The sequence below is a fragment of the Mastomys coucha genome, unplaced genomic scaffold (assembly GCF_008632895.1).
Source record: "Mastomys coucha isolate ucsf_1 unplaced genomic scaffold, UCSF_Mcou_1 pScaffold14, whole genome shotgun sequence".
NCBI lineage: Eukaryota > Metazoa > Chordata > Mammalia > Rodentia > Muridae > Mastomys > Mastomys coucha.
The window spans coordinates 100,063,166-100,088,750 of record NW_022196896.1 but is presented as its reverse complement, the minus strand read 5'-3'; the positions used below and the strand labels follow the sequence as shown (position 1 = coordinate 100,088,750).

Sequence of the window (25,585 nt, the reverse complement as noted above, 5' to 3'; positions counted from 1 at the left end):
CCATATAGCACAGATTGGTGAATGACATTCCTGGAGGGGTGGGGAACCGTGTTAGCCTACACATTTGTTGGGGATGAATTGAGACTGTAGAGAGACTTGGGCATATTAAAATCAAATCAAGGAAGCCAGACCCAAGTACGTATCTGATACGTCAGACCAAGGGAAGGAACGGTGGCGCTCCCTCACCTGGACCTCGGAAAGTGGGAGACCCTGATCCTGCAACACTGTGACTCCATCAACCGGTCATCTGACATTCTATATGTCAAGCGCTGACAAACAGAGACTTCTGGACTCTCCCTGGCTCTTCAACTCCCTGGCTAGGTCCCCTACTATCGATGCAGCTTGACTGCTTGACTGCTGTTTGCCATCTACCTGTTTGCCTGTAGGGCAGGTAAGGCTGAGTCCCTTTCCCTGAAACCATATGCTCTGCTTGTAGTCTCCTCTGTGAATTACTTACTCATATCGATTTTTTCCTTTTGCATTGGATTATGATTCTTCTGTCATTGCTTTGTGGAGACTCTACGTGACTTGGGAGTATAATAATATCTTGGACATCTATCAGTCCTGTTTTTGTACTTCCTCTCAGTTTTCTATGCTTTTGGCTTATTTATTTAAATAATTTTACATTTATTTGGTCTTTTTGTGTGAGAGGCACACGCATGTCCCACAACGCATGTGTGGGTGTCAGAGGACAAATTGTGGGAGTTGATTTTATTTTTTCTTCAACTAGGTGTGATCTGGGGATCGAACCTAGGATGTCAGGCTTGGCTGCGAGGGCTTCCGCTGGCTAGTGTCTCAGCAGTCCTGTTTATTTTGATGCTGTACCTCGCATACCTCAGCCGCTGAGCTGTACCCCCTGGGTCTACTAGATGCTTTTGAACTTTATGGTGAAAGTGACTGTGCAACTCTTTAAAAAAAAAAAAGATTTATTTATTTATTTATTTATTATATGTAAGTACACTGTCTTCAGACAACCCAGAAGAGGGCATCAGATCTCATTTTGGATGGTTGTGGGATTTGAACTCAGGACCTTTGGGAAAGCAGTCAGTGCTCTTAACCGCTGAGTCATCTCTCCAGCCAAACTGTTCAAGTCTTACCATCTTTCATGTCTACATCACTGAGTCCTGCTGGCTTGTTCTCTTCGCACTTTACCACTATTTTCTCTGGGTATCATTTGCCTTTAAGTTTTACCCTGGTCTTCTCAGACTATTAGCCCTTCATGGCGAGTCGGCCGGCCTCTGTGGCTTCAGCTCGGACCACTGGTCAGTGTCTTTAGCACCTGAGCCCCAACATCATATGTACTGATCACCTGTCATCTCCCTTAAGCTCCCAGATGCTGGAAACTCAGTATGTACAACAGTCTAGGCCAGCGGTTCTCAACCTCCCTAACACTGAGACTCTTTACTACAGTTCCTCATGCTGTGAGGACCCTCCCAACCACAAAATTACTTTCCTTGCTGCCTCATAACTGTAATCTTGCCACTCTTATGAATTGTAATGTAATTGTATGGTATGCAGGATATCTGATGAACAACCCCTGTGAAAAGGTCATTCGACTCCCAAAGGGGTCACGACCCACACGTTGAGAACCTTGCTCGTTCGCCACACTCACTCCTGTTGCCTGTGTTGTCTCTCTTCCTCTCTCTTCCTCCACCCCAGCTGGGGACCTGCATTCCCTTCTCTCCCCCCCACCCCCATTCTTCCTCTCCTTCCCTCTTGCTTATCTTCTCTAGACCACCTTCCCAGACAGGGTTAGGCAACACTTCATCCTCTCTCTCCTAAACAGTAGTTATGCAATGCTTGTGGGTTCCTGAGTGGGGCTGGCTGAGTGGGAATTCACGTATGGGTTATAAACATACAGGGAGCAATCTGCTCTCACTGGGTCTTAGTGTCACCACTCATATAATGGGCAAAACGAGAAGAGCTACTGCCCATAGTTGTTACAGGGACAAACAAGTCTCTGTGAAGCATTTAGAATGATCCTCCTCTTCCTCCTCCACCGCTTCCTCCTCCATTTTCTTGCGCCCTACATGATTGCTGCCTCAAATCTTTTCTTTGATCCCATCATATATTCTGTAGCAGGGAGATCTTCCTAAAATGTAAATATGCTTACTCCATATTCTTCTTTAAAACCTTTAAGGACCTTCAACAGCCTTAGGTGAAATCAGTCCTGATGTGGTCACATAAAATTCTTGTGACTGGCATCTATTACTTCTGGCCATACCTTGAACTCTTCAACCTCTGAGAGCCCCGTGTGTATCCCTAGGGGTTATTCTATTTTGGGGGGTAGGAGAGCGAAATTTTAATTTACTTGCTTTCCTTGGAATACTCTTCCAGCCCTCTGATTGGATTCTCCTTCTTGCTTCCATGTTCAGTCCAGGTTTTGTAATCAATCGTCCCTGGCCGTTTGTCCCTGTGCATCTTGAAAGCAGGGATTTTAGCTGTGAGTCTGTCTCTGACTTCCTAAATGAATCACAGTGTGATGAGTGTCATGAGCAATTTATGCATTTTTTGGTGAACTCTGCTAAATTGGTAACATTTGGGGGCGGGGGTGGGGAGCTGATGGACTTGAGAATGTCCCACAGCTTGAAGAACTATAGAGGTGTTGCAAACCTCTCAGAGCCTCTCCAGCCTGGTAGCACAAATGAAGTGGTGACAATGCTGACCATATCGGCTCCTGTGTGCTCAAGCAGGCCTCCAGCCTCTTCAGAGTGCTGCTTGGGGACACTCACTGGAGATATCTCCCATGTGCCCCTGCATGGGCTGCTTTACGGTCCTTAAAGCCATAGCTGGAAGCCTGTTATCCTAGCAAGGGCAGGCTCTGGGGTGGTCTATGGTGACCACTGTGGAACTCCCCTTTAAAGGGTCCCCAAAGTCTAGGAAAACTTTCTGGTTTCTCTTCAGCTAGTTTGCTGAATGAACAGATTGGTAGAGGCTACTCAGAGACAGAGCTGCCCTGAAGCCTGGAACTCAGCATGGTTCTTCGTTTGTCCAAACAAGTGAGCTCAAGCAAGCTCTCTGTTCCTTGCCTCCAAATCCTTCCTGTGAGAGCTCTTTCTCTTAGAAAAAGGGCTTCTACTGTTACTCTAACTTCCATTCACTTATGAGGAAGGCCAGAATCCATGCTGGAATTCTTGCTAATAGGTTACAAACTCTGCTCAGGTTAAATTACGTGGGTCAGGCCAATCCCCAGGAAGGAGTACACTGTTTAAGGATGATTCTAGTACCCCATTGTTTGGAGGAGCCTCCTTTGTCCATCACCTTGTGACTGCATTTGCTGAGGGCAAGTTCTTAGCAGTGCTCCAAGGCAGAAGCTCCTGTTGCTAAATTCTTACTCCATGCAAGCAATAGGATGCAATGCTAGGCAGCCGAGACCATTAAAGGTGTCTCCAGGCTCTGCTTGGAGGCATGACATTGCCCAAGCATTGCAGAGGCTTCTGCAGCATAGATGGGAACAGTGTAGATGTCTGTCTAGGGTTCGTAGTGTTCTGTAGAGGCTGGGCAGGGCAGCTAATTGCCTTGTTATAGAGTGAGCCCACATTTCTTCTATAACAGGTTTCTCAGAAGTACCGCAGCTAGTGCCTAGTAAATGAACACCGCAGTTTGCATAAGCCTTCTCAGAGACTACAGGGGAAATGATCTTACTCAAGATCAACTCATCTCCCGTCTTTATCAGAGTCTGACTAAGCGTGCTCCAATGCTGAGTCACCAGGACTGAGTTCCAGGTACGCACAGTGTACTCAAGTCATCGTAACAACAGAAAGGAAAGGACAGAGAGCCCGATGCCCCGTGCCCCTTCTGCACAGCAAAGCCAGATGTCCTGGGGAGTAGCTGGGATTTCATATGTAGGCATATGGGACATATGGGACAGTAGAATACAAACCTCTTGGGAAAATACAGCTGGCTCCTTGTATCCGTGGGGCCTGAGTTCATGATTCTGCATTCACAGATTCAACCAGCTGCAGGTTGAAACTTTATTTGAAAAATGATATCTACACTGGACATGTTCAGATTTTTTCTTGTAATCGTTCCCCAAACAACACAGTAGAAAGAACACAGTTTACATAGCATTTATAATATATTCAGCATTTTCAGTAATCTGGAATTGGTTTAATGTGAATGCATGTATAAAACTGTGCATTGGTTATATATGTAAGAGACTTGAGTGTCTGGGAGTTTGGTGCCTGCAGGGATGTTGATGATGCCTGTATGGATTCTCAAAGCCAATTCCTTGCAGATGGCATGGTGGAAGGAAAGAGCTGGCTCCAACAAGTTGCCCTCTAGCCCCTACATGAATCATGAATGTTGAGTGCATGCATGACTCACACACACACACACACACACACACACACACACACACACACACAGAGTAGGAAAGAACCAGATGTATACGCAATACCTAGACGAATCTCAAACCAATTCTGCTGTGTTGAGGTAGCAATAACAGAGTGAGCTGTACAATTTCATCTCTACTACAAAAGGACTGTGCTTCCAGGTAATATGAGTCAGGGTTAGAGGTTGCTTCGGCATGAAGGAAGGTGTGGAAGCCTTGGGTCCGATGCCTGTGTCTCGAGATGGCTTTTTAGATGTGTTAAAGTAGAAACTCATCATACTTAAACAATGTTTATTATATGTCAGCAACACCTCAGTCAATCTGTGAAACACAGGATAAGACAATGATCCCTGAAGGAGATCAGAGGGGAGGTTTCTGAAGAGCCCAGTGTATTTAGGCTTCTTGTGGGCAATGGGGGAGGGGGAAGTGTGGATAGGAAACAGCTGGGCCCTGGGCTGCTCTTGTTCATGGTCACGACTCACTGTGTTTCAAGGGACTTTACAAAGAGGGCATAGTATGCCTTCCTCATCAGACATGCTTCTTCTAGAGCTGTGGTGTGGTGTGTTCCCCTTCTCCCCTTCCACAGGAAAGGCAGAGCTAGGGCCTATCTGTGGACGGCCAGCTGTTCCTTCTGGCCCTCCACAGCAGTGCTGAGGCCCCAGCTCACCAGCTCCCAGAAGAAAAGCGTAGTCAGACGTCAGGGTTGGAAAGAGACATGGAGAGAGTAAACTGGTGGGGGTGGCTGATCTTGGTCAGGTGACCTGGATTTCTTCCTGCTGGCCACAGGCTGGGCAGCAACGCTCTCTCTTCTTGTAGTCTACAGAGCAGGCATGGCAAACCAGGCCTCCACAGAGCCTGCAAATAGAGACAGGGAAGCCTGGACTGGCTTTTAGGGAAAGATCTGCCTGTCCTCACGGTCCGGTAGAGCAGGGTTTGGCTAACCCAGGATGCTTCCCTTTCCCTACAGCCTGTCTTGATACCTCACTCCAGAGCCTCTAATTCAGGCTGATGGTTTGTCTCCTCCTGTTCATCCTCCCCTTGAAGTCAGTGGAGGGCAAGGGAATGTTCTTTTTGTACACAGATACGGGGACCCTCTCCCCAGACAGGAACCCAGCAGTGCATGCTGGCCTTGTCTTCCAAGACCTACCTTCCTTCTTTTGTGGTCCTGCCCACTGTTCTATTTCAGGATTCTGCTTAGCAGCAGAAGTCACATGGGTGACATGTAGGGCCAGGCTCGAGTGGCTCTTTGCAAATACCCATTTCCCATACCCTAGCATGGTGGTGAACCTATAGAACGTCAGTGTGCAGGAGTGATTGAAACTGTAGGATTATACATTTGACTTCCGCCTGGGTCACATAATGAGTTTAATGTCAGCCTGGGGTACATGGTCTCAAAGTAACCAACTAAACCACAGTTTGGTGAGATGGCTCAGTGGATAAAGGCACTTGCCACCAAACTGGGTAACCTGAGTTTGATCCCTGAAACCCACAAGGTAGGAGAGAATCAGTTTCTACAAGTTTCTCTCTGACTTTCACATGTGTGCTCTAGCACATATGTGCATGCAAATATGACAAACACACACCCACACCCCCCCACCCCCCCACACACACTGAAATAGATGTCAAAGAGAAAGTCCTTAAAAACCAAATGAATCAAACAAAAATAGGCAGTTCTCCTGGTCTTCCGTTTCCTGTACAGACGGGCCTGTGAATTAACCCAGCCTATGCCTTTCTATTACCTGCAGGGATACCGCCGAGATAGGCGCCTGAAGACCTTGTTGCAGCCCGTGCAGTGTCCAGGGGCCACAGTAGACAGCTGCTGGAGTCTCTGCCATTGGAGGTCCTTCTCACTGATGGATCGGGTGGAAGAGGGGGAGACATAGATGTAGTGAGAATTTTGGTTTCTTTAAAAACACAGAAATATTACAAGAATAGGTTTTCGTTTTAATCCCAGGTGTGGGATGTGGGCCTGCTTCAGATTGTCCACATCAGCTGACTATAATTTGCCTCATGCTCTAGCAGGGGCATGATTTTGAAACAACAACAAGAAAGAAATTAGGTATCCTGACAGCAAAGATCAAACTTGCCCCCAAGGAACTCGATGCCCCAAATCAGCTAGAAATAGTCTAATGATGACGACACCCCCTTTCTCCTCTTTCCTTTTGTCTCTCCTATCTAGTGTTAGAGTGTTGAAAGGATGGAAGAAAAAAGAGCCCACAGGGTATCCAGAAGTCTGGCTACACATAGAGAAGAGAGAGAGAGAGGAAGATGGTGCTAGAGGCGGTAGGCCTCACACTAGCCTGAAGCTTGCCAAGTGTGCAGGACTGGCTAGCCAGTGGGTCCCATGTCTGTCTTTGCTTCCTTAGTACTGGGATTAACTATGGGTTTGGGGGATTGTCTAATCCTCATGTATGTATGGAAAACACCTTACTAACCTACCAATTGCCCTAACCCTCTTCACTAGTGTGTGTGTATGTGCACACGCGAATGTGTACTATTGTTTGCATGCATACATGCAGACAAAACACATACACATAAATAAGCCTTTAAAAAAAAAAACAAATAGGGGGCTGGAGAGATGGATCAGCGGTTTGGAGAACGGACTGCTCTTCCGAAGGTCCTGAGTTCAAATCCCAGCAACCACATGGCGGCTCACAACCGTCTGTAATGAGATCAGGTGCCCTCTTTGGTGCGTCTGAAGACCGCTACAGTGTACTTACATATGAAAAAAAAAAAAAACCAAACAAGCCAAATAGGGGATTGTGAGATGGGTTAGTGGGTAAAGGAATTCTCACAAAGGTAAGAGAGAGGGTAGATGTCACAAAATTGTCCTCTGACATGTGTCTCCCACCATCCATGTACATACAAACACACAATGAGAAATAAAAGGTGTTTAAGTAAAAATCAAACTGTACAGAAGGGTTTTTGTAAAAAGCACAGTCACCCCCCCCATTCCTTCCTTTTTCAGTGGTAAACCATTTCTCTTTAGTATGGAAACACTCCTCCGCAACCATTTCCTCTTGGTATTCCTTCCGTATTAAGTAACAGGCTCACATACTTCTTTCGATAGAGAACATTGTCTACAGAGACCCTTCCCTTGATAGTGGAGGAGTCACCTTACTTGTTACGGTCTCCACTAGCCTCTCTTTCCAGTGTGCTCAGATCCCTGTCAGTGACTTGTCCACTCACAGATTATAACTACATAGCTCTCCTGCCAACCACGAGCAACACTGTGTGACTTCCATTCTGCAAGCCTCCCCTCCCCCAACTCGCCCTCTGCTAAAGCAATCAGGGCGGGAGCCACTAGCCATGAGTTTGCTCTCATATAAATGAAATAAAAAGAAAACCTCAGTTCCTCCATTGCACCAGCTCAGTATCTCAAGTTTGCAGCTTCTTCATGTGATTTGTAACCACCGTATCACGTAGCACGAATGTGGGACAGGTCCATTTTCACAGAGCGTGCTAGTTGAATATTTTCTATATTGACAGTACATTCCCGTTCTGTTTCTGTGTGTGCGTGCACGTGTGTTCAGGTGTGGTGGATATGTACACAGGTCTGTGTATGTGCACACATGTGTGTGTGTGAAGGTCAGAAGTTGCCCTCCACTTTATCTTTTGAGACAGTGAGCTCACTGATTGTGCTAGAATGGCTGTCTGATGATGAGCTCTGGGATTCCCATGTATGCCTTCCCCGGTACTGGGGTTACAGGTGCACACGGCCATTTAACATTGCGGGGGAGGGATTCAGCTTAGGTCCTTGTGCTTCTGTGGCGAATACATTACCATCTGCCCATCTGCCCAGGCTCTTGCTCATTCTGTTTTATCATTTCAATTGTCTTTGTTTGTTTTTTCGAGACAGGGTTTGTTTATGTAGCCCTAGCTGTCCTAGAACTAACTCTGTAGACCAGGCTGGCCTTGAACTCAGAGATTTTTCTGCCTCTGCCTTCTGAGGACTAGAATTAGTGACCACAACCGTCTGGCTTCCAATTATTTTTTGTGAGTTATTATTAGACAATATTCTAGATCTGAAGGAGGCAAGAGGTGGAAGCTGGGGCTCAGTAGGGGAGGGCTTGCCTAGCACCAGTCAGTACTGGATTCAATCCCCAGCATCACAAAAGTCAGACAGAATTAATAAGACAAGTAGCATTTATGTTATTAGATAATATATGCATATTTCCCAAATAACTAAGTTGTGCTTTTAAGCTTATGTTGACTTATTTATTGTGTATGTGTGTAGACACACGCTACCACAAACACAAGATCAAAGGACTCTCTGAACTTGGTTCTCTACTTCTACCATGTAGATCCCAGGAAATGAACTTGCCAGGCATGGTGGCGAGTGCCTTTTCCTGCCGAGCCATCTTGCCGGCTCTATTGTTCCTCTCTTTCTTTTTTTGTTTTTTGTTTCTTTTGTTTTTGTTTTTGTTTTTGTTTTTGTTTTTTTGAGTCAGGGTTTCTTTTTATAGCTGTGGCTGACCTGGAACTCACTTTGTAGACCAGGCTGACCTCGAACTCAGAAATTCACCTACCTCTGCCTCCCAAGTGCTGGGATTAAAGGTGTGTACCACCACTGCCTGGCCTATTATTCCTCTCTTGAAAGGTGTGCAGGGAGGATCTCAGACCGTAGCTCAGTCTACTCTTCAACCAGTGGCCATCCTCCTGCTTCAGTCTCCTGAGTACTAGAGTTATGGGTGTGAGCCACACTCCTGGCCTTTCTGAAAGTTTCTAATGGTCTTTCTCTTAATTTCATTGTTATTATTATTTTATATATATGGGTGTTTTGCCTGCATACATGTCTATGCATATATACATGCAGGGCTCAAGGAGGCTAGAAGAAGGCAGCTAATCTTCTGGGACAGGAGTTACAGATGGTTGTTAGCTGCCATGTGGGTGCCGGGAATTGACCCTGGGTCCCCTCGAAGAGCAGCCAGTGCTCTTAACCTCCGAGCCATCTCTCCAGCCCTCTGTCTTTCTTGACTCACTGTATTATCTGCCTCTAACATACTACTTTTCCTCTCATTATTATTATTATTATCACTACTACCACTCCTACACCATTGCTGCTGACTGGTTCTTTCTAGTAGCCCAAGCTGACCTTGAACATGTGATTTTCCTGCCTCAGCCTTCCTTGTACTGGACTGCAGGCATGCACCACTGTGCCTGACTTCCCCCAAGTCCTTCATCGCAGTGGGTGTTCTCCTGACTCTTCCACCCGTGGATTCTCTTAGGGATCCCCTTCTTTTGCTCTCCTAGGTGGGCCTGCTGCTCCCTGGATCACATCTTCTCTTTTCTTGGCTCACTTCCTTCTTGTTGAGGAGTACATCCTTAACTAACTTCTTAAGAAAGGCTGTGTGGGAGTCGGATTTTCTGAGATCTTTCCGATTAATGCCTGTCGCCTTTTGCCCTCACCTATGGTTTATCTGGGACACGGGATTCTAGTTCAAGAGTTGGCTTTTCTGAGAACTTGAGAATTATTACATCAGATACAGGCATGGGTTGAATTCTCCGATCTTTCTTATGTGTTTTGTGTTTTTCTCTAGGTAATCTGAAAATATGCTCTTTCTCTTGCTTTGCTTTTCTGAAATTTCACATGCCATACCTAGGTATGAACTGCAGGGTCCCTCTTTTGTTTATTGTGCTGAGCATTCAGTGAGAGCTAAAGACTGCTGCTGTCCATCCAGCCTGAAATGCGTATTTTAAATCTTTGCTATACTTCATTTGATAACCTACTTGATTTTAGTTTCTTCATTTTGGAAACCTCTGCCAGTTGGAGAGGGCGCTAAGATTCTTAGACTGTTGTGTGTATGTGTGTGTGTGTGTGTTCATGTACATGCACATGGAGGCCAGAGGTTGATATTGGGTGTCTTCCTCGATTACTTTCCATATTGTTTTTTAAGGCAGCATCTTTCACTAAATCTAAAGCTCACCCATTTGGCTAGATTAGCAGGCCAGCAAGCTCCAGGGATCTCATTGTGTCTACCTCTCCAGCACAGGCCTCTTTCTTTCTTTCTTTCTTGCTTTTCAAGATAGGGTTTCTCCGTGTACCCCTGGCTCTCCTGAAACTTGCTCTGTAGATCAGCCCGCCCTGACCTCACGGATATCTACCTGCTTCTGCCTCCCAGGTGCCGGAATTAAAGGTGTGCACCACAACTGCTGAGCTGCCCCTGAGTTTTAATATAAATACTAGGGATCTTAACTCTGGTCTTTGTGTCTACATGGCAAGCACTTTACCCACTGAACCGTCTTCCCAGCTTCCCCTCCCCTGCAGGAATTTCTATATCTCCACAGAAATCTTTCTCTTGTTATTTACACCTGCTTTTAAAAAAATATTATTTAGAAATTTGTAACTCTTGTATCAAGTTTGAAGAAGAGGACTTTATAAGTTACTCTTTCTCTGAGATAAATGCTTTTCCAAATTATCACAGCTAATGAACCAAATTCTTACCCTCACCTAATGTCTGTGCCACCCTCCAAGCAGAACCATTGTTCATTGAAACAGTTGGTGAATGACTTTATGGATAGACTATCTTAATACCTACACCATTTCTTAAATGAATGTAACCTGTTCTCTGTGGGCTGAGAATGAAGTCACTCACTCAAGTCAAAGCAGGAAGTTTGTATCCAAAAATCGAGCCTACAATTCATTTCTTGGTGCAGCAGAACTATCAACCCTCAGCTTAGCTACAATGGAGGTAAAATCCTTTGGTGATGTGAGGGTCACTGAAATACAGCCTTATTACAATGAAACCCAATGTCTAAAAATTGTTCTTATTTTGGGCTTGTACCACAGTAAGAGCCAAGATTGTAAACTCTACTAAATACAAAACAAACAAAAAGACTTTATATATTCATTTTCATTTAAGAAAATACTAGTAGTGATGTATTATTTTTAAGTATATAGCTAATATGTTTGGAGTTATTTAAAATTTATATTGAGAAAAATGTATTTTCACTATTGCTGTAGATGAGCATCTATATAAGACTGTTAAATTGATTGTTGTTTTATATCAAACAACTTTTATAATACTTATTTTTGTTGTTATAATATTTCATAAATTTTAAGGAATATGACAAAAAAGATATTGTGGTATTGAAGCAGAGGTCTATGGGTGGAGCGGTGGTACAAAAGGGGAACAAGAATGTGATTCAATTCTATTTAATTAAAATATGTTTTTAAATGTTAACAAATTCAGATAAATCAAAATCATGTAACTTTTCTCATCATAATGCAATAAGTTTTTTTTAAAAAATATTATTTAGTTAATGTATATAAATACACTGTAGCTGTATTTAGACACACTAGAAGAGGGCACTGGATCCCATTACAGATGGTTATGAGCCACCATGTGGTTGCTGGGAATTGAACTCAGGACCTCTGGTAGAGCAGTCAAGTGCTCTTAACAGCTGAGCCATCTCCTCAGCCCTATACCTGCTTTTATTCTATTTTCTGAGAGCCTGCTTTATCTTTATTTTCTAGTCCTTTAGGTGAATTAAACAAATGAACAAACATTGTTTTTTTCATGGCCTCACAACATAGTCCAGGCTGCTTTAGAACACACAACCCTCTGCCTCTGCCTCTACCTCCCCAGTGCTAGGGTGAGAGATCTGAGTGCGCTGTGTGCATATGTGTGGCTGGAGGACAGCTGTCGGGAGCTGGTTCTCACCTTCCACCATGGGTTTCCGGGGACTCTATCTCAGATTATCAGGCTTGTGCTGCGAGTGTCTTTGTCTACCCTCCTTAAATTATTTGTTAATTTTCTCCAAGCCGATCTGGCTCCCTTTTCACTTTTAATGTGTGAATTTTATGCAAAAAAAAAAAAAATTTACTTGCTGGATGACTCCAGCAACCTGTTGATTTTCATGGAATCTGAGAGCAGTGGTGTGGGGGGTCTCCAGAGCTGCGTGAAAGGAATGCACGTGCGTGTGCGTGTGCGTGTCTGTGGAGGTACACATGTGTATGACCTCTCTAGATGACTGACATGCTTCACATATTTCCCCTGGCTCAGTGAGCTCAGCCTCTGGTACCTAGAATTGCTGCCCCTGGCTGGACCCAGAGGCCCAGGGGTCTAAGGAAGTCTACCATGCAGGGAGGTAAGGGAGGTATAGGTATGTGGTCACTTCTTGGTAATCCGCGTTTCCACTTCCTTTTTGTAATCCCTTTTCAACTGGTGAGCTAGAAGAGATGTGCCGGGTTGGGGGTTGGGGAGGGGGAAGGGCCAGGGAATCTCTTCTAACCACAATGGGAGACAGACAGCAGTTCTTGAAGTGAGAGCATACATTATTGCCAGAGGACTCTGTGGTTTATACGCCGTCTGTCTTTAGTGGCCAAGTCAGTACGGCTAGCCCTCAGTTTTGCCCTCTGTAACTTGGGGCATGCAATTAGTGACAGCACAAGGTCACTAACAGAAAGAAGCGAGTCTATGGAAAGGTCCACATATGGAAAGGTCTAGAACCCTAGAGTGGAGTAGTCTTCAAGCCCGGCCTCCACACTCCTTGCTGCCCATCCTTCCTTTCCAACCCAGTTCCTGATCTTAGACCCACTCTTACCGAATCAGTTCCAACACCCTCCTTTTCATGGCCTGGACCAGGTCCCTCTGCCCTTCAAGCTCCTTCTGATACATGGCACCCCTCCTCTCAGCCTCCTGCTGCTTCTGCTCCAGCATCGCTTGCAACAGGGTTCTTTCTTCCTGACACCTGGAGACAGGGGGAGACTCAGTTTTGAGGAGGAAGGGTCAGAACCTGTGATAGGAATCCCTGGAGAAGCCAGAGTCTACATATAGGTACAGGATCTACATACCCCACACATACAGAGGCACGTAACACACCATATACACCACATATTGTACACACTACAAACACTTACCACTACTCTAACTCCACACATAGACACACACACACACACACACACACACACACACACACACAATGTGTATAGATAGATTTGTAGATAGATTTAGCAATCATAGAGAAATACAAACAGGGCCTAACCTTGAGTATTCAAGGTGCCTGAACCAGGCACTACTGAACATTTCCTGTCCTCTTTTCTGCCCTCCCCCTCCTCTTCTTCCACTCTCCTAACATTTCCACTTTAAAACGTAACTCTTAGGCTGGCACGATGGCTCAGCAGGTAAGAGCACTGACTGCTCTTCCAAAGGTCCTGAGTTCAAATCCAAGCAACCACATGGTGGTTCACAACCACCCATAATGAGAGCTGATGCCTTCTTCTGGTGTGTCAGAAGACAGCTGCAGTGTACTCATGTATAATAATAAGTAAATCTTAGGGCCAGAATGAGTGGGGCCCGGCCAGAGTGAGCACAGTTGACCAGAGCGAATGGGGTTGACCGGAGCAACAAGAGGTCCTAAAATTCAATTCCCAACAACCACATGAAGGCTCACAACCACCTGTACAGCTACAGTGTACTTAGATACATAAAATAAAATTAATCTTAAAAAACAAAAACATAACTCTCTGGGAAGGTCCATTTATTGGAGGCCTACCTTGGAAGGAGCGTGAATGCCTAGGTCGTGGAACCCCACAAACAGCTGGGAACAACTGGATGTGGAGGGAGCAGTGGAGGCCTTGAGGTGGTTATGCCTTACTTTAAAGTATTTTTAGGAGGTATATTACATTGTCTTTTAAAGAGAAATAGGAAAAATATGGCTTTCCTAAGTTTCTATCTCCGTTTTGGGTTTGGAACTGCCTCAGTTCTATTTTTGCCTTTTCTTGTTGTTGTTAGTGGTTTTCTAGAAGGTTCCAAGAAGTTTACTAAATTGAAAATAAATAGTCCAAGCTTCTCACTCCATGGTTTGGTTCGGAATGTATACCACCAGCAAGGAGTGGGTAGATGCTGTAAGTCAAGGAATCAAATCCAGCATCTTGCACATGCCAGGTAGACACTTGATCAGTTGAGCTACAGTCCAGCTATTGATTTTAAAGTCTACCCATTTAGCAGGCCTCAAAGCTGGGTGCACCTTCAAATCTCACCAAGAATGGGACTTCCAAAAGACCCATGAAAAAAACCTCTTTCCAGGCTCTCTCTGGAGTTTTCTCAGTCGCTGAACTTCAGCTTTCCTGTAGAGGGCGCTAGTCAACATTTAGTTCTCTTGCTTGGTAATCCTCAGTACTAAAGGGACCACCGTGGGGTTTGTGCATTGCATGGGTGGAAGGGAAACCTGTCAGGCACCCTACTGTGTGCTGGTGGCTGCACACAAGGCTCCTGTGGGACTTAAGGAAATTAAGCCATGTTTTGTTGCAGAGCCTGCCAGAGGCTGAGATGGAGACTAGAGGAGGTGCTAGGGAGTCAGCTGAGACCACATGGCATTGGTGTCAGACAGGCAAGTCTGCAAGCTGGAGTGGTCAGCCTGCCTGAGTGACTGAAAGGAGGCTACTGAGGCTGGGATCCCAGGAAGAGAGCGATAAACACAAGAGACAATGCGGGGAGATGTGAGGTGGGAAGAGAGGGAGAAGAAGCCACTGGGTTATTTCAAACAGGGATGTCGGGAGTGGATGTGGCAGGAGTAGGGTGTCTTGAGCCCCTAGTATATGCCAGACATTGAGCTGAGGCTCCATGGCTCCTTTCAACTTCAGAGTCATTAGATGGGCAGTGTAAGTCTCGTTTTTACAAGACAGAAACGAAGAGTCCCCAAGAGGGTCACACGATTCTTGCCTAGGGTCACATGGCATGTGAGAGAAGCCAAAGTCTGGACATGGGCCTGAATTCTCTTGTCTTCTCTACTACGCTTTCAGCCACTTGGGACCCTGGTCACCAGTGCGGAGTGGGCAGCAGGTGACAGTAAGTGGCTTCCTGTAAAATCTCTCTGTCTTTAGGATAGGCTTGCTGGGTTTTGTTGACACTGGTCCACTACCTACTCGAGGTCACATAGGAACAGCAAATACCACTGGTAGAGAGAACGTGTCTGTGGAATTTGAACTGGCTGGTGGTAAACTCGTTACTGGCTGGATGCCCATTAGTCCCTTTGCCAAGTGGTGGGCTCAGTGCTTGGCTCCTGGGTCTAAGCAGTGGTTGCTTTCTAGACTGGGAAATTGCTACCGCAACTGGAGTCTGACAGGAATCTCCACTAACTCCCAGGCCACCTTCTCACCAGCACAGCACACCTGACATCTTGCCCAAAGGCCTGACTTAGAACTCTGACAGATGTCCTAGACTTGATAAGTTCAAAGCTCTGCTCCTGTGCTTTTCACACAAGCCTGTCCACTCCAACCTTCCCACCCCTGAGGATAGTTGTTCCTGATTCTATTTCAGCTACACAGCCAGTTTCTCAGGAAGTCCTGCTTCAAAATTTAACCACAGATCAACAGCTGCACCCTCTCTGTCACCAGCCTAGGCCAAATACCTCTGATCTCCACCCCCCCCCCGTCCCCGCCCCATGATAACTACTTTTATGTCAACTTGACACTGAGCTAGGGTCATATGGGAAGAAGTCTTTCCTGATTGATAATAGATGTGTCAGGGCCCAGATACTGTGGGTGATGCTGTCTCTGGGCAGGTGGTCCTGGATAGTACAGGAAGTAGGTTGGGCCTAGTGTTGGAGGCGTACACCTTTAATCCTAGCACTTGGGACAGAGGCAGGCATATCTCTTAGTTTGAGGCCAGCCTGTTCAACAGAGCGAGTTCTAGGATAGCCAGTGCTACTCAGAGAAACCCTGCCTCAAAAAGAAAGAAAGAATGAGAGAGAGAGAGAGAAGAGAAGAGAAGAGAAGAGAAGAGAAGAAAAGAGAAGAAAAGAAAAAAGGAGGGTCTGGCAAGATGGCTCAGCGGGTAAGAGCCATACCAAGGCTCTACCGAAGGTCCTGAGTTCAAATCCCAGCAACCACATGGTGGATCACAACCACCCGTAATGAGATCTGATGCCCTCTTCTGGTGCTTCTGAAGACAGCTACAGTATATTATGCTGGAGCGAGCAGGGCCAGAGCGAGCAGGGCCATCCTGAGTTCAATCCAGCGGCCACATGATGGCTCATGGCCATCTGTACAGCTACAGTGTACTCATACACATAAAATAAATAAATAAATCTTAAAAAAAATAAAAAGAAAGAAAAGAAAAAAAAAAGGAAACAAGGAGCTGAGCAAACATGAGTGAGCAAGTCAGCGAGCAACACTCCCTCCAAGGCCTCTGCATCAGTTCCTGCCTACGGTTCCTGCTCTACCTTCCCTTCGTAATTGGAACGGTAAGATGAAATAAACTCTTCCTCAAGTTTCTTGGGTTATGTTGCTTTATCACAGCAATGGAAACCCTAACTAAGACATCTGTCTACTGAGACGCTGTCTGGAAAGAAGGCCTCCTGGGTGCTGCTGATGTTTGCATAGACTCTACAGGAAGGAGGAACATACATAGCAAAGAGCTGGATGGAAGGCCCTGAGCAGGGACTGGACACAGCAGGTTGCAGGAACACGATGAAGGTCATTTTGGCCCAAGTGGGTGAGGGAAGGACCTTCTTGTCTTGTTTCACAGGCCCTTTAAAATAGGGACAACCTGGAGTAGTCAAGTCTAAGAACTGAAAGTAAATTGGAAAATGACTGCTAATGGGCACAGGAGTTCTTCAGGGGGGTGACACCAATGTTCTAAAATTGACTGTGCTAGTGGTTGCATAGCTCTGTCAATATGCTAAAAACTTCTGAATTAAGTGAACACACACACACACACACACACATACAATCATGCCCTTCTTCTGCTTGGACTCTATAATGGCTCCCTTCTTACTTTGATTCAAAGTCAAGGTTATTTTGGTGACTTCTCAAGCTCCCTGTAAGCTGCTCCCACTGTCCATGAGACCTTCCCTCCCACACCTGACTGGGCCCCAGAATGGCTCCCGTGATGTGATTCTCTTTGAACCTGCTGTGCAATTTCCCACCTCTGGACCTCTGTTCCAGTTCTGCCCCTCTGCCTGGAGCGTCTTTCTTGCTGGTGTCCAACAGGCTGGCTCCTTACTTCCTTCAGGTCTTTATGTAAACGCCATAGCTTCTGAGAGGCCTACAGTGGCATGCTACCTCTTTAAAACATCACAGTGGGTGCTTCTCACTCTCCTTCACTATTTTTTCTCCTTAGAACTGTACTCCAGGGGCTGGAGAGATGACTTGCAGATAAAGGTACTTGCTGCCAAGACTGAAACCCTGAGTTCAGGTGCTAGGACCCACATGGTAAAGGAGAGAACTCATGACTCTTACTGGTTGTTGTTTGACCCCACATGTATGCCATGGTACGTGCATACCCACACTCAGGCTCATGTGTACTCATTTTCCACATAATGCATAGACAGATGATAGATAGGTAGGTAGATGATAGGTGGTAGATAGATAGACAGATGAACAGATAGGTAGAAAGACAGACAGATAGATGATAGTTAGATGACAGGTAGATAGCTAGAGAGACAGATGGTAGGTAGATGATAGATAGTTAGATGATAGATAGATAGACAGACAGACAGATAGATGATAGGCAGATGGATAGATAGGTAGGTAGATAGATAGAAAGATGGATGGATAGATAGGTAGACAGACAGACAGACAGATAGATAGATGATAGTTAGGTGATAGGTAGATAGCTAGAGAGACAGATGGTAGGTAGATGATAGTTAGATGATAGATAGATAGATAAACAGGCAGATAGATGATAGACAGATAGATAGATAGGTAGATAGATAGATAGATAGACAGATGGATGGATAGATAAGTAGGTAGACAGACAGACAGACAGACAGATAGATGATAGACGATAGATAGATGGATAGATAGATAGGTAGATAGATAGACAGCCAGATAGATAGATGATAGATAGATAGATAGATAGATAGATAGATAGATAGATAGAAGTAGTGATTATAGTAAGACCAGTCCACTGCTCTGTAGTATAATTGCAGATCCTGCTTACTGCCTGCCTTGTGTTCTTTTTACAAAGAACAGGGTTTAGAACAGGGTTCCCTAAGTGTTTAGAAATGATTGAATGACAGGTGGCAGGGTGACAGGGGTCAGTGAGGCAGTGCCCCCAGATACTAGGACATCTCTATGATGCTTCTTAGCCACCAGTTTTTCTTGAAGCCACTGGGGCTCTTGCATGACCAAGACCCCCATTTTCAGTGAGGGGCTGAGTCATGGGAGCATTTGCTGGTTACAGCAGCAATATGGGTGGTGAGCACTGGGTAGAGTCCAAAGGGCCTTGGGTTGGAGTCTGGGCTCCTGGGTCTGGCTCAGCTGTTCAAAAAGACAGAGGGAGAACTTCCCAGTGATTCAGTATGAATCACAGACACTCAGCCTGAGACTGATTCCTGGCCTGCCTTGGAGAAGGTGTCATGGTGTCCTTTAGAGACAGAGGCAGCATGCAGACCCTGGGACCATGAAGACCAAAGGCAGACTCAGGGGTTGTGACAGATAAGGCCTTTGGGGCCTTGAGGTCAAGGCAGAGAGGCTATTTGGAGCTATTTGGGAGAAAGAGACAGGGAGAATGGAATATGGGTCAGCTCTCTGTATCTGTATCTCTAGTTTTAACCAACCACAAACCAAAAGTGTTTGGGAAACAAAAACAAACAACCTATACTGCACTCTCGAGCACATCCAGATTGTTTTTTTTATTCTCATGGTTCCTTATATTATGTAGTGATACAACTGTTTTCGAAGCATTTAGATCAAGCCAGGGAGATTCATATAGAACTGGGGAGGATGTCCTATGGTCCTGTGAAGACCCTGCATTGTCCTTCTACTGATAGAGAAGACTGTGTTAAACAAAAACAAAAACTAAAACCTGGGCTGGGGATATAGCTTTGGAGGTAGAGTTCTTGCTTAGCAGGCACGATGCCTTGGCTTGATCCCTAGTACCATATGAACTGGGCACAGAGGTGCATGCCAGGAGGATCAGACATTCAAGGCTGTCCTCTATTACATGGCAAGTTTTGGGATAGCCAGAGCTACATACCAAAACAAAGTAGTCTGAGAGAAGCAGGCTTGGTGAGACAGGCCTATGGTCTCAGAACTGAGAGACTGAGATGAAGGATTGCAGATTGCAGATCAGTTTGGGCTCCATAAGGAGATTAAATAATAGACAACTCAAAAGAACAAGAGAGCTCACTGTGGCAGAGTCCGCTGCAAGGCCTGGCTCTCAGGTCCGCTCTGCTAACAGGCTGACACTGGGTGAAGTGTGTGTAGTGCTCAGGACAAGGTAAGTTTGGGGTGAATGGCAGGCACTGTTATGGTTATCAGGAGGCCCCCAAAAGATGGAAAAAGTTGTACAACAAGGATTAAAAAAATGAGGAACAATGCCAGGCATAGTGGTTTATGACTGCACCCAGGAGGCTGAGGCAGGAGAATTGTCATAAGTTCCAGGACAACCTGGGCTACAGAGTGGAATCCTATCTTTAAACTCTGCAGGAGGGAGATAGATTTGGAAGCATGCTGGAGTCACAGTGGATTAAAAAGGCAGTGGTGTACCCAGAAGGGGCAGAAGGGGTCAAGGTCAAGCTGGGACAAGGAGTACATCTTGGGGTCCTAGGGTGGGGGCTGGAGAGCCTCCCGGAATCAGGAAAGATGCCTCGGATGGCTCTGGCCTCTATCCTGAAGTTGTGCCCAGCATAAGCTGGGTACCCTGAGAACTCAGGAGTCCTGGAGCCTAGGCCCTTGCTAGTGTTGCCAAGATTACCTGTTGAGCTGCTCCTGGAGCGTCCGCAGTTCTCTTTCCTTTGCCCGCAGCTGCTCCTGACACTCTGCCAGTTGGAGCCCATATCTAGGGTCCTGAGGAGAAAATGGGAAAGGAAGAGCTGAAAGAGGAAGGCAGAATCCTGGGCTCATCCAATGAACTTTTTTATAAGGCTAAAGCCATGCTTCTGGGAGCTGAGTGAATTTGGGGTTACCATTTCTTCTCTTCCGGAAATTGCCAAGTTCATGGACTTGGAAGATTGTGGCTAGGAAGGAAGCTGAGGGTCATCTTGGGAGCCATCTTTGGGGGGCTTATGGGAAAAGCATGTCAAAACTAGTGCAGGGCTGGGCAGTGGTGCCGCACGCCTTTAAGCCCAGCACTTGGGAGGCAGAGGCAGGTGGATTTCTGAGTTTGAGGCCAGCCTGGTCTACAGAGTAAGTTCCAGGACAGCCAGGACTATACAGAGAAACCCTGTCTCGAAAAACCAAACCAACCAACCAAACAAATAACAACAACCTCCCCTCCCCCCCAAAAAAAACCAGCCAAGGGTATAGCAACAGAGCTTGGACACTAGGAGACCTCTGCTGTGGGAAGGGAACCTGAACTCTGTGAATTCCCAAAAGACTTGCTGGGATGTGGCATGGTTGGGCAGGAGGTGCTGATGAATGAAGTAGACAAAGGGGGCATTCTGTGAGCTGAAGACTGTGTGACTCTCAAAGAGCATCCCCAAATAGTAGCTCTGAGAAGGCAAGCCAAAATTGGTTTGCAGAGCTCTGTGTGATGGTATATACCAGCAATCTCAGGATTTGGGGGTCAGAGGCAGGAGGATTAGGCAGAGACTGGCTTCATAGTAAATTCGAGGTCAGCCTGAGTTACAGAAGGTCTTCTCACAAGCAAATAACCCCTTACACTGATCTGTGGGCTGGAATGGTCACAGGCTACCTCTGTAGATCCCTAGCTGCAGATCAGGCTAGAGCAGAGACAGTAGACAGGTACCTTGATCACTTTCTGCTGCAAAGACACTTCTGCTCTATCCTCCTGCATGGTTACATTGGACACTCCTGTCCACTCTTGTGGCTTCTCTGTGGTGGAACCTTTCTTTGATCCCAGGACCCAGGATTGCCCGAGAACACCAGACTGATCCCACCCATGCCTGTATCCTAACTCTGCATCTTCTTCTGGTCCCTGAAGGCTGGGGGCCAGCAGCCCCTGGTCATGGTCCCAGTCTCCTGCCCTTTTCTGGATCCCTTCTCTTGTTCTCTGATCTTCTGTCCCTGACAGGCTTCCTTTTCCTTCATCTTTCCTTCCTGTCAGCTGCATTTGAACATCCGTAGCCCTGCCCCTCTGTTGTTGGATGCTGGCTGTTGAGTCTTCCAGGAATTTCCTGGTTTTTGGGCCTCCCTCCTTCTGCTCTTGCTGAGATCCTTCTCTTTCTGTTTCCCAAATGCTCTGGGGACAACTGAGGCTTCTGGGATCCTCCCTCTTCTCTTCCAGATGGGTGGGAAGGTGGCTGTGCTGCAAGGAGGTATGGAGGTCAGCTGGGCGGTCTTCTTTGGTCGCATCTTGCAGACAGCTGGCTCCTCCAGCATCTGGTTCCTGCAGCTGATTTCCCTTGGAGCATCTCACCTGTAGAGAAGTCCCATTTCAGCATCTGGTCATTGATCTGGGACATAGGAGAGGATAAAGCCCTGGGACAACATGTTTGTTTCTTAGTGGATTCAAACACCTCCTACTGGAAAAGCTGTCAGAGCAGAGATAATCTCAGCCAGCACTCCACAGGACCCAAACATCTGACAACAGCAGGTATCTCGCAGCTCCTCCTCTGCATGGCTCCAGCCAGTGGCGGCTGGATTTTGTTCCCCCCTGAATTCCTCCACCTTCTCCATTAACCTTTTCTCCTGTACTTGATTTTTGTCTTTCTGAATTCTCATCTATAAAAAGGGAACAAGAATTCTGGGTTTGTAAAACGATGATAGGATCTTAAATGCACCAATGTTCAGTGGTAGAGCACTACTTGTCTTGTATGTGTGGCCCTGGATTTGATCCTCAACACAGCAGGGGCAGGGAAGTCTTCTCTGTGTCTATTTTCCCTTGGCCATGTCTATGGCCTCCCTTGATACCAGAGGAGTTGTTGGCTCCAGGACCTCAAGAGGGTGCTCAAAAGCTTGGGCACTCCAGACTCTTTTATAGCATGGTATAGGATCTGCATATAACCAATGCATCCTCCCGTATGCTTAAGTCCTTTTTAGATGGCTTTAATATCCCACACACTGTCAATGCTTTGTAAGTAGTTATAATACTGTCTTGTTTGGGGAACACTGAGGGCAAGAGAATACACAATGTTCAGTACCAATGCAATAATTTCTTTTCTAAATATTTTGTATGTGTGGTTGGTTGAGTCTACAGATGCAGAACCCACAGATGTGGGTGGCTAACTGCACACTTAGCATAGATTGCAATGTGTTCCTGATCTGTCTCCATGAACAGGCCTTGAACTCTTTTGAGGTCTGAGACTGAGTCCTTAAAGGTGCCATATCTGGTGTCTGTAAGCTCGTGGAATGACAACAATCTTAAGCTGCCACCTCAGAATGGCACAGGAGCCAGGAGCCTTGTGCTTAGCGGCATGTGGGTTGTCTCAAACCATCTACACAACTCCCCTAGGAGGCAGGGCGGGAACTTGCCCAAGGGCTTTCAGCTGTGTTTAGAATGGGTCAGAGCTGGGCTGTGAATTAATGGGGAAATCAAACACTTTAGTCACTCCTTTAGCTGACCTAGGCCAATTTGAATACCTAGTTCAGGATTTCAGTAGATGTGTGGTCCTTGGTGTGTTTCCTGCAAGCCTCCAACCATCTCTATTGCTCTCTTCTCCTGAGAGCCCTAGCGCCTCCTATGGATGGCACCAGTGCTCTCCTGTCCTCCTTATTGCACTTCCCTAGGAACAAGACTACTCACCCCCTCCCATCTGCTGCTTTGCACACTGCTTCTACCTCTGTCCTGGTTAGCTCTCTGCACACCCACAGGAGGCCCTGCTCAACCTGAGAGTTCCAATAGATGGTCAAGAAGCAAGTCAGGTTAAGGCAGACAGAGGTACCTCCTCTGGAAAACCTTTGGGTTTTCTGGGTCTTCTTTCCCGGGTCCGGCTGGGACTGGAACAGCGGGATCTGAAACCAAGAGGCAGGGCATCTGGGACTTTAGTTGGCCTGGTCTTCTAGTGGAGGCTGGCCTAGCTTCTGAACCACACACTTCCTGTTTTTCACCGTCCCCCTGAATGGTTCCTGTTCACTATCTAGCCAGCCATCCCAGCACCCTACCACCTACCCATCCTTCTTACTCTCTACTCTGACCAATTAGTCTGTAGCAGCCTGGCCTAGCATGAGATGAGACTGAGGAAAGAGAAGGCTGGAGAGAAGGGATCAAGCGGGGGGGGGGGGGGGGGGGGGGGGGGGGAGAAGGGCTTTCAAGGCAGGGAAGCAAGCAACATTTCTACCCAGCTATGACACCTATGAACCACAAGAGCTAACACGTCATGGTCACTCTATGGTGTATAGTGAGTGCTACATATATACCTTGGTGGTAGCCAACAGCTTTGTAGTTGGAATTAAGACAGGCTCAACAAGAGCGAAATCATACCTGGTACTGGAAACCGAGGGCACGACCCGGCGATAGGCGAAGCCATGGATTTTGGAGAAGAATCTACAACCACTACTTTACTTAAACCAGCATAATCCTCAACTACGTCCTAAATATTTGTCCGCACAGCCACAGATCAGTTAGCTCAGTCTTCACCACTCACCAAGGAAGATTCTCTTTGCTACAGATGGAGACCATTACAGAAAACCACAACCGACCAAAACGCAGAGTTGTGGAGCCCTGTCCCAACTGATACATAAACAATATGACTACACGTTAGTCTCAGGGATCACTGCAGAAGAGAGGGTTGAAAAGTGAGCCAGAGGATCGGGGAGTTGGCTGTGAGATTGTATCCTCCAGAAATGTCAGAATCTACACCCGTAAAGTCTCACCGACATAACTGCCTAAACATGAGCCCAACAAGGACAGCAACGGTAGACATGCTAACATGAATGGGGAGAAAACTCACGAAGTCGCAACCCTACACAAAGAACTATAGGGAACTAAGGAATGCAGAGAACAGGAGAAACAGTCTTCCCCAGAGAAGAGTGCACTAATACCAAATGGTCAGCCATGAAAACAGACATACGAGTAGCATTATACAGACTGGGTGGGTTGTACTTGTGTGTGTGTGTGTGTGTGTGTGTGTGTATCTTACAACAATTAGTGAACAAAAGAGCTCATGAATTTGGGGGAGATCGAGGAAGAGTACACGGGAGGGTTTGGAGGTAGAAAAAGGAAAGGGGAAACAATGTGATTATAGTATAATCTTACAAAAGTAACTTAAAAAGGGAAGGGAAGAGTGGCTCGGGCTGGAGGCCGAGAGCCTGCTCACTCTGAGAACATGGGCCAGGCTTCGTCCAGGTCTGGCCGCTGCAGATCCAGGTTGAAGGCAACTCCATTGAGGGCATAGAGAGAGTCCAAGATGTCTTCCTGGAGCTCAGGGCACAACAGAGGGCTCCGAGGGCCATACCATTCCCTGTGTGAAGAGGGACCAACACATCCAGCCATTGCTACCCTTGGCCTCTGAGAATCAGTGTTCCCCAGGGGACCTTCCTAGGCAGGTTGTGGCTGAGCTCAGCCTCCGAGGGCAGAGGCCCACGTAGGCCAAAGTGCGTGCAGGACTCTTAGGCCCTTTTTCCATGCTGAGACTCGTTCCCTTATCCCTAAGAGTCGTCCATGTAGCAGTTAGTGGGTTCAAGTATCGTATATGGGATGGTGGCCTGGCAAACCCACCTGGTGAGTTGTGGGTTCAGGAGGCACAGCTGCATCGACTCAGCCAGCTGGCCACGGGCAAGGCAGAGTCGGATGAAGGCGCGGCCTCTTCCTAGCGAGGTCTTCAGCTGCAGGGTGTGGGGAGGGCCAAAGAGAGGGTGTTATCAGGATGCAGAGCTGGGCCAAATGAGAGAGAGTACAGAGAGCATAAGCGTGAGGGAGAAAGAGTGGGCCAAGGTTGGAGGAGAAATGTGTGACTGGAGGTGAAGCCTCCAAGACTAATGAGAGGTCCTCACCTCTCAGGGGAAAAGCCTCCTGTTTGTGGAGCAGGTCTGAGTGACGAGGGACCTAGGGAAGGCCTGGACAAAATCCACCCGCTTTCCGATCCCCTGCTCCCATCACCTTGTCCTGTGAGCATATGAAGCTCATCTGCTCCGTATATCCCCGCTGCCGTCGAAGGGCAGTGAACAGGAAGTCCCAGTAATCCTTCCGAGCCCCCAGAAAGCTCCTCTGCTCTTTCTGGTCAAACTAGGACCAAGATGAGAGAAAGGGCCATATGTCAGTGGCTCCTTCTGGAACCTACCTAGCACTCTGGCATGCTGGGGAGGCACATGGGAGAAGAAAGGGCTCCTGTAGGCCTTCTTGTTGGGGGAATCTTTCTCTGTCCTTCCTGGATGTGTGATAGGGACAAGAAAGATACTTGATCTCTCTGAGGGAGGGAAAGGAAGAGGGAGAGGAAGAGAGAGAGAGAGAGAGAGAGAGA

General features: G+C 46.8%; 1 protein-coding gene across 6 annotated transcripts in view; it reads right to left on the bottom strand.

Moving 5' to 3' along the window:
* Nucleotides 1-4,609: 4,609 nt before the first annotated feature.
* The window catches only part of Rufy4 (RUN and FYVE domain containing 4), a 24,277-nt gene continuing 3,301 nt past the window's right edge, over nt 4,610-25,585 (bottom strand). For 5 of the 6 annotated variants that reach the window (XM_031367916.1, XM_031367919.1, XM_031367917.1 and 2 more), the window contains 9 exons: nt 25,225-25,350; nt 24,844-24,950; nt 24,443-24,586; nt 23,069-23,138; nt 20,974-21,603; nt 19,981-20,072; nt 12,881-13,027; nt 6,073-6,183; nt 4,610-5,188 (listed from right to left, as the gene is read on the bottom strand). In XM_031367916.1, the coding sequence (XP_031223776.1) occupies nt 5,086-5,188; nt 6,073-6,183; nt 12,881-13,027; nt 19,981-20,072; nt 20,974-21,603; nt 23,069-23,138; nt 24,443-24,586; nt 24,844-24,950; nt 25,225-25,350 (1,530 nt within the window). In that variant the 3' untranslated portion in view covers nt 4,610-5,085. The remainder of the gene's footprint in view (nt 5,189-6,072; nt 6,184-12,880; nt 13,028-19,980; nt 20,073-20,973; nt 21,604-23,068; nt 23,139-24,442; nt 24,587-24,843; nt 24,951-25,224; nt 25,351-25,585) is intronic. The other variant, XM_031367920.1, reaches the window with a different exon arrangement.